The sequence below is a fragment of the Macaca nemestrina genome, chromosome 7, assembly GCF_043159975.1.
Source record: "Macaca nemestrina isolate mMacNem1 chromosome 7, mMacNem.hap1, whole genome shotgun sequence".
Taxonomy (NCBI): domain Eukaryota; kingdom Metazoa; phylum Chordata; class Mammalia; order Primates; family Cercopithecidae; genus Macaca; species Macaca nemestrina.
The window spans coordinates 161,177,661-161,189,476 of NC_092131.1; the positions used below are offsets into that span (position 1 = coordinate 161,177,661).

General features: G+C 54.7%; 1 protein-coding gene across 1 annotated transcript; it reads right to left on the bottom strand.

Moving 5' to 3' along the window:
* Positions 1 to 2,733: 2,733 nt before the first annotated feature.
* On the bottom strand, positions 2,734 to 11,816 carry LOC105492070 (VPS18 core subunit of CORVET and HOPS complexes). The gene is made up of 5 exons (XM_011758947.2): positions 11,400 to 11,816; positions 10,181 to 10,322; positions 7,739 to 7,830; positions 5,723 to 7,593; positions 2,734 to 4,085 (listed from the first exon to the last, which is right to left on the bottom strand). Exons 1-5 carry the CDS (start codon positions 11,488 to 11,490, stop codon positions 3,360 to 3,362), a joined length of 2,922 nt encoding a protein of 973 aa, XP_011757249.1. The 5' UTR covers positions 11,491 to 11,816; the 3' UTR covers positions 2,734 to 3,359.

Sequence of the window (11,816 nt, forward strand, 5' to 3'; positions counted from 1 at the left end):
AGCTCATACCCGAGCTGGCCAGGCTGAGCCCTGAGCCCTCTCCAGGGCTGGTGCCCTTGGCCAGTCGGCTGCGGTGACAGAAGGGAGGGAGAGGCCGGGCCAGCAGGGCCTGGGACGCTGGGCCGGCACACCCTCCGGCGGCCACACCCCCGGGAGCCAGGGTAGGGAGCGGTGGGCTCTGGAAGCCGGTAGACGGCGCCTCCTAGCGCCTGCTGCAGACTCGGCGGGGCGGCCCCCAGGGCCCTCTCCAGGGCGGGCCTCAGGAAGCACCTGCTCCCCAGGACCAGTGACCGCCCTGCGTCTCCCCCAGGTGGCTTCCTTGTTTACAGGCCTCCTGCCCTGGTCCCAGCGTCACTGCCTGTGGCCACTCCTCCTATTTCCAGTGACCGCTCCAGGAGTAGCTCATTCATCTTGGCCCCTGCCCACACAGCTGCTCCCCCACCCCACCCCCCTCTGGCCCTCCCCCAGGCTTAGGGCCAAAGTCCTGAGGGCCTCCGCTCCGCTCTCCATTCCAGGTCTTGCTTGGCTTCCAGGGATCTAAGAGCTGTGGCTTCCCGTTGCCCTGACTCACCGGAACCCTATTCTGTCCCTGCCAGGGAAGCCTGGGGCCTTTTCCCAGGAAAGAGGAAGCAGCCTAGGACCAGATGGGCTGGCTTGGGAGAAGACAGAAGGGGCAGGGGTGTCCCAGGCTGCTTCAGCCAAGCCTTCTGGGAGCAGGGAGCAATAGGGCAGTGTTTGTTTAACTAACATGTATTAGGCGCTCATTATGTGCAAAGACAGAGGCCGCAGTCTGTTTTCTCTAAGTAAGAAAGTGACCCCTTCAGAGGCAAGCTAAGCTTTATACTCACAGTCGGGGGACAAAGACCCTGGGCCCTCAGCTGACTATGGTAGGTGTAAGGGGAGCCTAGGCCACATGGGGAGAAGGAAGCAGGAGCCCTCCAAACCTCCTGGGACAGTGCGAAGAACAGAATTAGGATGCACTCTACTCAACGGGACCCCTCCCCCACATCTGCTTTTGGAGGAGGACGGGAGTCTGAGGGGTCATCAAAAATGGGCAGCTTCCCATTAGCCCTCTCAGCTAATAGAGGCCATGAAGAGATCCTCTTGTTCTAGTAGTTAGGGAATTCTGCAGCAAAGTTCAACCTATACTGCAGGAGATAAAATTCTTTAAAAAAACAAAACAAAAAAAGAGGGTTCTGGCTGGGTACAGTGGCTCATGCCTGTAATACAAACAGTTTGGGAGGGTGAGGTGGGCGGATCACTTGAGGTCAGGAGTTCGAGACCAGCCTGGCCAACATGGTGAAACCCATCTCTACTAAAAATACAAAAATTAGCCAGGCGTGGTGATGTGCACCTGTAATCCCAGCTACTCAGGAGGCTGAGGCAGCAGAATCCTTGAACCTGGAAGGCGGAGGTTGCAGTGAGCCAAAACTGCACCACTGCACTCCAGCCTGGGTGACAGAGCAAGACTTCGTCTCGAAAAAAAAAAAAAAGAGGGTCCTTGCTCTGTCACCCAGGCTGAAGTGCAGTGGCACATTCATAATTCATTGCAGCTTCACCTCTTGGGCTCAAGCCATCCTCCTTCCTCAGCCTCCCAAGTAGCTAAGACTACAAGTGTGAGACCCCATGCCTGGCTAGGAAGAGGGGAAAGCAGCCTGCAGTGGCCAGTGATGTTGGCCTAACTGCAGGAACTGTTTTGCCAGCTGATAGATCACACCCACAGAGCTGGGCAGTGCACTGTGAACACCAGTCCACGGGGCAAAGGGTGCTTTGCTGATGTCACGGGGAGGCCACACTCCAGGACTCCCTAGGATTTAGCCACAACTAAAGATGTGTAATTTGTGGGGAGGAGCAGCTCACAGGAGCAAGATTAGAAAACATATCTGCCAGATGCCATGGATACAGGCCACAGCAGTTTCACCTTCATGCTGGGCCTCAACATTGTGGTTAAATGGCAGACAGTGGCAGGGCTGTCTTAAAGCCAGGCAGGAGCGGGGAAGGCAGGGATCCAAACTGGCAGAGGGGCAAGCAAAGTCTAGCATGCCTGAGGGCTACTCGAGGGAGGAAGAATGAGGGGCTTCAAGTTATGGTTAGACAGTGGAGACTCCAAGAAAATTCTTTTTTTTTTTTTTTTTTTTGTCGCCCAGGCTGGAGTGCAGTGGCATGATCTTAGCTCACTGCAAACTCCACCTCGCGAGTTCACGCCATTCTCCTGCCTCAGCCTCCCAAGCAGCTGGGACTATAGGCGCCCGCCACCACGCCCGGCTAAATTTTTGTGTTTTTTAGTAGAGATGGGGTTTCACCACGTTAGCCAGGATGGTCTCGATCTCCTGACCTCGTGAGCCGCCCACCTTGGCCTCCCAAAGTCCTGGGATTACAGGCGTGACCCACCACACCCGGCTGACTCCAAGAAAATTCTTGGGACAAGTAGGGAGGAAGCAAGCACTAACAGAGTGACAGAAATCACTGCTCACAGTTGCCCGAAAGCAAAGGATTCTGTGGGGAGCAGCACCATCTGCTGGCCAAAGGGAAGAACTGCCCCTGCTTCCCAATTCAGGCTGGTTGGCTGCAATCCCCAATGAGCCCTGGAGAGGAAGAGGTGGGGGACAAGGTGAAGGACCATGTGCCAAGGCGTGGGGGCACGTAGGGCCTGGCAGCCTCCCTGTGACACTCCAGCCCCGCCTGGAGATCACTCACACACCACTTGGCCCAGCATCGACACAAAGCCACCAGTGCAGTGCAGACAGTTTAATGCTCTCCACCTCCATCGCCACCACCGACCATCCTCCACAAGGCCCTCAGCACCAGGGCACCCTTCACACTGGAGCCCCAGACAGTGTGCACAAAAGCATGCCCCCACTAGCCTCACTTTCTCACCCAATGCCCAGGACTTCGAAGGCTGCCTTCTCACTTCTGGGACATCTACAGGCAGGTGGAAGAGAAGGCTTCTTCTGAGGCAGAAGAGCTGGAGTTCCAGAGGCCACAGAGCGAACAGACAGAAGGTGCTCTCTCTCTCGAGAAGGTGAACAGGATGTGTATGGGGAATGACAGGGACAGAAGAGCTGCTAGAGGCAGGGGTGGAATTGGGTCAGATTTCTGACTTCTCCAGGTAAAGGGCCTCTACCAGGAGGCAGGCTAATGGTCTGGCATAACTGCAGCTCTGAAGAACAGCATGAAAAGCTGGCAGAATACACTCACACCTGACACCTCCTGGCCAACAGCACTACTCTACTCCCGTCAACATGGTCACAGTGTGGCAACTGCAAGATGACTCAGCAGAGCCTAGGAGGCAGCCTTCCCAAGTGGGTTCAAGCCGCTGCTCCCACTGCCCACCCCCATCAAAGGTGACAGACACCCTCCTACAGCCAACTGAGCTGCTCCTCCTCGTAGCGCTGGGGGTCGATGAACGGCCGGTCAATAGAGCGGATCATCAACTCCCCACAGTACACACACTCAGCGGCCACCAACTCATCCAGGTCAGCCTTGAGCTGTTCCCGGCTGGGCCCTGCCGTGGCAGCCCCACCCTCGGCCTCCTTGGCCCGGGCAGAGCCCTTGGCTGGGGGTGGAGCGGCCCCCAGCTTCCTCTGCAGCTCCTCTAGCCGGGCCTGCTTGTAGGCTGGCAGGCCAGGTCGCACAGCCTGCAGCAGGCAGTCAGCATGGAACATATGGCCACAGAGGAAGAGGTAAAAAGGGCGGTTGAGCAGGGGGAAGTCGCAGGTGGCACATTTGTCCTGGGGCTCCACAGTGCCGTAGCGGCCCCGCAGCTCCTGCAGGTCTCGCCGGATGCGCTGGGCACTGGCTGTAGCCTCTTCCATCTCCCGCTGCAGCTCCTGGATGTGGTGGTTGTAGGCCTTAAGTGAGCTGCAGATCGCCTCCTTGAAGTGGTCGATGGTGACGAAATCAGGAAAGAAGGGCAGCACATCCTCAATCTTGAGCAAGGGGCAGCTAGCCAGGCAAGCCATGGCTGTCTGCACATCTTCCTCCTCCTGCACCACGTGCCGTGCGATCTTCAGCCACAGCTTCTTGCGCAATTCCTCATCCTCCTCGGGCAGGTCTGCACACTGCTTGGCCAGGTCCACGTCCACCTGTGGGGAGAGCAGGAGCTTTAGGGCCAAGCCCCTTCCTGCCCAGCATGGAGACTATGGGAGAGAGAGATGGCCGAGGAGAGACCCCGAGGCAGGATTCCCAGCACTCCCGGAAGCAAGGGGGCCTGCCCCTGCCACAGCTATGTAAAAGCTACTTAAGAGTAGTATGGCTCCAATTTTAGTGAAGTTAGAAATCACCTGGGAGGCCAGGCGCAGTGGCTTACGCCTATAATCCCAGCACTTTGGGAGGCCGAGGCAGGCGGATCACAAGGTCGGGAGATCGAGACCATCCTGGCTCACACAGTGAAACCCCATCTCTACTAAAAATACAAAAAAATTAGCCGGGCGTGGTGGCGGGCACCTATAGTCCCAGCTACTCGGGAGGCTGAGCCAGGAAAATGGCGTGAACCTGGGAGGCGGAGCTTGCAGTGAGCCAAGATTGGGCCACTGCACTCCAGTCTGGGCGACAGAGCGAGACTCCATCTCAAAAAAAAGAAAAAAAAAGAGAAAGAAATCACCTAGGAAACATATTCAAAATACAAATTTTTGAGCCCCGCCCCCAGACATTCTGATTCAGTAAGTCCTGAGTTCAGGCCTAGGAATTTGCATGTTAAATAGCACTTCATGTGATGCTAAGGCAGGTGACAATTCATGGTTTGAGAAGTGTAAATCAGCACCTTCCTCTTCTGCTAACGTGTATGTAGCAGGCACTGTTCTAAGTACTTTTCTTTTTTTCTTTTTGAGACAGAATCTCACTCTGTTGCCTGGGCTGGAGTGTGGTGGTACGATTTCGGTTCACTGAAAACTCCTCCTCCCAGGTTCAAGTGATTCTCCTGCCTCAGCCAAGTAGCTGGAATTACAGGTGCGGGTCACCACACCCAGCTAATTTTTGTATTTTTAGTAGAGACAGGGTTTCGCAATGTTGGCCAGGCTGGTCTCGAACTCCTGACCTCAGGTGATCCGCCCACCTTGGCCTCCCAAAGTGCTGGGATTATAGGCATGAGCCACCACACCTGCCCTGAGTACTTTTCTTTTCTTTTCTTTTTTTTTTTTTTTTGAGATGGAGTCTTGCTCTGTCACCCAGGCTGGAGTGCAATGGTGTGATCTCAGCTCACTGCAACCTCCACCTGCCAGGTTTAAGCGACTCTCCTGCCTCAGCCTCCTGAGTAGCTGGGATTACAGGCGTGCACCATAATGCCTGGCTAATTTTTATACTTTTAGTAGAGATGGGGTTTCACCATGTTGGTCAGGCTGGTCTCAAACTCCTGACCCTGTGATCCGCCTGCCTTGGCCTCCCAAAGTGCTGGGATTACAGGCACGAGCCACCACACCCGGCCCTGAGTACTTTTCATACACAGAACTTTATCACCCCTATGAGGTAAATGTACTATAACACTGACCCCCTTTTGTGGCCAAATAATCTGAGCACAGAGAGGTTCAGAAACTAGCCCAAGGTCACACAGCTTAGTAAGTGAAATGGCCAGAATTCAAATCTGACTTAACAGTCCAGCTCTTAACCTTCCTTCTCTGCAAGGGAAGCCAACACCCTCTAGCCACAGCCTCCCAAGCCCTTCCACATCTAAAGCTGCTGCTCTTTGGGTCCCTCTCCCAGCTGGAGTGAAGGCGCACTGGCTTACCTGCAGGGCCAGGTCCACAGCCTCCTCGTACAGCTCTAGGACCTTGTAGACGTGCACACAAGCGCGGTGGTGGCCATGCTCAGCACAGAGCCGCAGCGCATACTTGAGGTCGTAATGCACCCGGTGTGGGCTGGCCCCAGCCTGCTCGAGATAAGCCAGCAGTGAGTCTGGCCGGCCACGGGCGTACAGCGACAGCAGGTAGTTGTGTATGGCCTGCTCAGTCTCCCCCAGCACGTTCACGCAGAATTCCATGTAGCGGATCGCCTGGCTCACCTGCTGGACCTCACCACCCTGACTGTAGTTCACCAGGGCAGGAATGAGTTGCCGAGCATCCAGCCGGCTGCCTAGCTCAATCCAGGCATCTACAAGCTGGCGGGGGATGTGACGGATGAGGATGGGTGAGAACTTGTAGAAGAGCTGGGGGTCGCGGTGGCGGGCGAGCACAGCCAGGGCCTCCTCATAGGCCTCGTGCTGACAGTGGTAAGCTACCACCCGCTCATAGTCCTGCATGATCACTGCAAAGTACACCATGTGCTCTGTGTCCCCATGACTGGCGAGCAGCTCATGGATAGAGGCCCGGCTGGCAAAGAGCCACTCTTTGTGGCGGGGGCTGCTGAGGAAGGTACGAAAGCATTCCTTAGTTTCTCGGTAGAGGGTCAGGGCCTCTGGGTCACCCTGTAGAGCCCCAAGCCGGCTCAGGTAGAGCTCTGTCAGCCAGGTGGTCAGCAGTGTAGCCTGGGTACGCTCGGCTGCCTTCAAACTGGCCAGTTTTCGCTGCAGGAACTCAGCCAGAGCCTCCTCCTGTCGGGCTTCCAGGAACTTGAGGGCAATCTCCTCAAAGTAGCTCTGGGTCAGGGCATAGCAGCGTGCGCTCTCCAGGTAGCGACGCTGGCGAAAGCAGAAATCGGCCTCCCGGGCCAGGACCGTGTCCAGGCAGTCGGGCCGCTCTCGGCAATACTCTTTGGCCAGATCGAAGCGGTTCATGTCCAGATAGGTGCGCCAGACATCTCGGGCCTCCCGTTGCACATGGTAGCGGAAGACAGCCCGCTCAGTGTAGGCCCACAGCTGGCCTGTGGAGGAGTCCTTCACCATGTGCTTCAGCGGCCCAAATTTCTCCAGGAAGTGATCCCGCAGCACCACCTGCCCGGTCAGTGTGCACACTGCCTCCACCCGGTCTGCCAGCAGCAGCAGGAAGTGGAACTGGGTCAAGACGATGGCTAGGGGTGGGCTGGCCCCTGGCCCTACCCCCTCTGGGTACTCCCAGACTCGCTCCTCGCTCAGCAGAGAGTCAGGGCGTCCACAGTCCAATGCCCCATACAGCACACCATCCCCCATCATCCAGGCAAAGGCCCGGGGTGCGGAGCGCAGCTTGGGAGTGTAGAAGGCCAGCTCACTGTAGCCCAGGTTGCTGGGAAACTCACGGAATGGGGGTGGGTGGTCCGTGTAAGCTGCAAAGAGCCCTGAGAAACCCTGGGCCTCAGCCCCCTCTGCTGCTCGGCCTATGAACTGGAAGAGGCGCTGCCGAGTGGTGGCAATAACGAAGCTACGCCCGTCAGGGCCCCGCTCAGCCTCAAGGGAGCACACAGGTGCTGGACCCCCTTCTTCATTGAGCACGTACAATGGGCGGAAGTAGAGATCCGGAGCAGGGCCGAAAAGCCCACCTTCGCTCGCTGAGAGCTCTGCTTCAAAGATGTGGCCTTGGGCAGTCCCGACCAGGATGGGGCCTGTGCTGCTCTCGGTGCCCAGTGCCTTGTTCCAACCCACACTCTCCACCAGCTGCCCCTTCCAGCGTGCTAGTGGCCGTACCTTCTGTCCGTTTCGGTTAACGTAGAGGACCTCCGTGCTGCTCAGGGCAATCAGCAAGTGAGAGCCTGGAGTAGGGAGAGCATGGCACCCCAGTGGATGCTGCCATTCCCACTCTCAGCCTCCTCCTGGCCCCCACACCACCCTCAGAGCCCACCTACCCAGGCAGTGACTGACCAGAGGCCTCCTCCTCGGATTTCCACTGTCACTTACCAGTATGGTCAAGGAACATCTTGTGAACTTTTGCGTCATCTTTACGTCCCAGCTCCACGTGGTTGGGCTCACTTGCCTTGCCCAAGTCAATGCTGTGGGGACAAGCATCACCATCACTCTAGAGAAGGGAAGATCCTTTTTTGGATCATGAACCTCTTTAATAATCTGATAAAAGCCATAGACTTTCTTCCCTGAAATCTACATCTACGCATAAAATGCTGAATACAGGCCAGGTACAGTGGCTCAGGCCTGTAATCCCAGCACTTTGGGAGTCCGAGGCGGGTAGATTGCTTAAGCTTAGGAGTTTGAGGCCAGACTGGGCAACATGGTGAAATCCCATCTCTACAAAAAATACAAAAAAAATTAGCCGGGTGTGGTGGTACACACCTGTGGTCCCAGCTATTCCGGAGGCTGAGGTGGGAGATCATCTGAGCCTGGGAGGCAGAGGTTGCAGTCAGCTGAGACTGCACCACTGCATTCCAACCAACAGAGTGAGACCCTATCTCAAAAAAAAAAAAAAAAAAAAAAATTGCTGAATACAGAAGCTCTGCCTATGGAGTAGCCCTGGGCCCTACTTAAGAACTCTCTTGCCAGGTGCAGTGGCTCACACCTGTTATCTCAGCTTTTAGGGAGGTGAGAGGATAGCTTGAGCCCAGGAGTTTGAGACCTGCCTAGGCAATATAGCAAGACCATGTTCTCCACAAAAAGGGGGGAAAAAAAAAAAAAGACGAACAGGCCAGGCGCGGTGGCTCACACCTGTAATCCCAGCACTCTGGGAGGCTGAGGTGGTCGGATCACGAGGTCAGGAGATCGAGACCATCCTGGCTAACACAGTGAAACTCCGTCTCTACTAAAAATACAAAAAATTAGCCGGGCGCCTGTGGTCCCAGCTACTCGGGAGGCTGAGGCAGGAGAATGGTGTGAACCTGGGAGGCGGAGCTTGCAGTGAGCTGAGATGGCACCACTGCACTGCAGCCTGGGCGACAGCAAGACTCCGTCTCAAAAAAAAAAAACCCAAAAAAACAACAAAAAACCCTCTCAGCTCTGCAAGCTCCCTCACCTTATTTTGAGAAATCACTAAGGAGAAGTTTTTCCTGTCTGCTCAAAAAATCTCCATTGAAGAATCAATCAGCCTTGGGGGAGAAAACCAAAAGATCTCCAGCGCATCTGGGAAGACAGGCAGGGATATCCCAGACCGCTGGGTAAGAAGGGAGCAACGAAGAGCAGCTCATAGTTACTGGCACTTTTGCATACCAAGCCCCATGCCGAAAGCTTCATCAGTCTAGTATTATCTCAGTCCATCCTGACAAAAACCTTGAGGAGTACTCCTGTTTATATTCTCCTTATGAAAGTCTTTCCAAAGTATATGCTTGTTCTAACTAAAGAATCGACGCAAAGATGTGTAAAGAATGACTTAATTTTTTTCTCAAACTCCTGTTATTCCCAACTGAGAAAACTCATGTTAACATCTTTTTTCATATTCATAACACAAATAGGGTGGTTTTGTTACTGTTATTACAAAAATGCCTTCATATTGCATATATGTCTATGTGTCTTAATTTGTAAATTAATGATACTTCATGAACATCCCACTAGTCAATCGATACAGCTCTAACTGGTTTTTTTTCACCCCCAAACCCAGCTTTCCAGGATAACTCTTCTTTTTTTTGAGACAGAGTCTCACTCTTATCACCCAGGCTGGAGTGCAGTGCCATGGTCTCAGCTCACTGCAACCTCTGCCTCCCAGGTTCCAGCAATTCTCCTGCCTCAGCCTCCCCAGTAGCTGAGATTACAGGTGCCTGCCACCATGCCCAGCTAATTTTCATTTTCACATTTTTAGTAGAAACAGGGTTTCACCATGTTGGCCAGGGTGATCTGGAACTCCTGACCTCAGGTGATCCACCCTCCTCAGCCTTCCAAAGTGCTGGAATTACCGGGGTGAGCCACTGCGCCTGGGCTTTTTTTTTTTTTTTTTAAAGAGATAGGACTACAGTGGTGCAAACACAGCTCACTGCAGCCTTGAACTCCTGGGCTCAAGTGATCCTCTTGCCGCGGCCTCCCCGGTAGTTGGGACTGCACCACTACACCTGGCTAATTTTTAAAAATTTGTTTTGGTAGAGATGGATGTCTCACTATTTGGCTCAGGCTAGTTTCAAACTCCTGATCTCATGTGATCCTCTTGTCTGGGCCTCCCAAAGTGCTGAGATTATAGGTGTGAGCCACCATCCCCTGCCAGGCCAGATTCTTGAGCCACCATGCCCTGCCAGGCCAGATTCTCAACCACTACCCTGTATTGGTTCTCTTTGGAAAGGGATAGGATATTTCCTGAAAACTCCAAATTCACTGCTTTACCTGCCTGGAATAGAAGAAAGGCCCCGGGAGTTAACGGTCCCCAAACACCTCTCTAGTCCCTACTCCTAAGTTCTGTGAGCCCTGGATTACCGGAGCAGCGTATCCTTGCCCAGGCTCATGCAGAGCTGATTGCTGGAGACGACAAGACTGGTGATGCGCTCGGAAGGGGTGAAGTCAATGCGCTGCTTTGTGAAGATGGGCACTTCCTTCTCCAGCTGGGCATTCACATACCCTACAGGTAAGGAATGACAAGATTAGCTACGGAAGAGAGAGATGAAGCGTAAGGAGAGGCAGAAAAAACACCACAGTGCTCCTCGCCACTTTCCTGACATATTCCTATCCCCAGGACCTTGGTTAACATATAGTTTGATATCAAGTCGTTTGCTGGTCACCTTTACATTAGAGGTCTGGGGCTCTTTCCACACTCTGACAGCAGTGAGGGGGTGATTCTTTGAACCCTTAAGATGCTGTCACAGCATGATGTACCTGCTCCCAGCGGTAATGGGGCTGGGTGGGGGTGGGATGGGACTGGTGGTCTGGGCATTCTCCCTTATCAGGTCTTTGGCCCAGCAATCCCAGCTTAACTGAAGTAGTATAGCCCCATTCTCTACCCCTCTCCCTGCCCATGCGGTAATGGGCCTCAGTGTAGAGTTGGCAAGTGCTGGGATATTTTGAGCACTGAATGAGGGTAAAGACTAGAGTGAAAGCAGCTGCAATTCGTTAACACTACTCACTGGAACAATTCCCCAGGGCCCCCTGTGCCCTCATTCTCCGGGAGACTCACTACTTTCTACAAAAAACGTCCCCAAACTCCAGGCTGCACCCAGCTATAGCCAAGGTCAAAAAGATTTAATCTCCATTTTCCCCTATTCCGCGACAGAATTCCCTCTGGGACCCTCCCTTCTTCCTCTGCAATATTCCGCCTTCACCAGTTTCTTTGCCCATTCCTTCCCTCCCACCTCCAGAAGAGGCCTGGTGGGAAAAGCATCAGCAGAAGCCGGGAGCCCATTCTAAGTTCTCCCAACAGCCCAACTGCGCCCTATAGGTGCGTACTTCCTTATCTGGGCCCCAATTCCCTCTCAAAAGGACCCTAGCGGTAGAGCCTAGATCACGCCGCTGCTCCCGTTGCTCTTTCAAACTTCGACTATCCACCAGCTGGGGGCCAAGAGAGCCTGAGGAGAATCAGGGGCCTAGACCCGGAAGGCATGGCCCAGGGGATGACCCCGAGCTCTTGGAGCTGCCCTCCCCGCTGCTCCCACGCAAATGCTAGGAGAGCTGAAAGGGGCAGCGGCACCCTCCTCTTCCTTACCCGAGTGGGGGATGCCCACGCTAGGGCAGCCGGGCTGCAAGACGGCCGAGCGGGACAGCGAGTTCTCGTACTCATCCAGGATGGACGCCATGGTGCCCGGCCTCTGGGCCCTTTGGCCGGGGTCTGGGGATTACAAAAGGGCTCCCCCCGGGGGTCCCCGTCGCCCCAGAATGGAAGCTATAACTCCCCAGCCTCTGACAGATCCTGGGAACCTGCAACCTTCGCCTCCTCTTTAAAATCCTGAGGATCCTCTTGCTCTTGCCTTATACAGCGAGATAATCGGGCAGTCCTCGCCCTTGAATCTGGCGCAGTCTTGCACCCTACTCCCCGCCGCCCCACCCCCAACAAAAGATCACAGGCTCCCTTCAGCCGGTCCCAGGTGATCCCAACCTCGCCCCGGCAACTCAGCTGACTCCC

Coding starts and splice junctions, on each gene's coding strand:
- LOC105492070 (XM_011758947.2), bottom strand. CDS start 11,490: ATGGCGTCCATCCTGGATGAGTACGAGAACTCGCTGTCCCGCTCGGCC. Junction 7,594..7,738: donor GATGTTCCTTGACCATACTG/GTAAGTGACAGT, acceptor TCCCTACTCCAG/GCTCTCACTTGCTGATTGCC. Junction 4,086..5,722: donor CTGTGGACCTGGCCCTGCAG/GTAAGCCAGTGC, acceptor CTCTCCCCACAG/GTGGACGTGGACCTGGCCAA.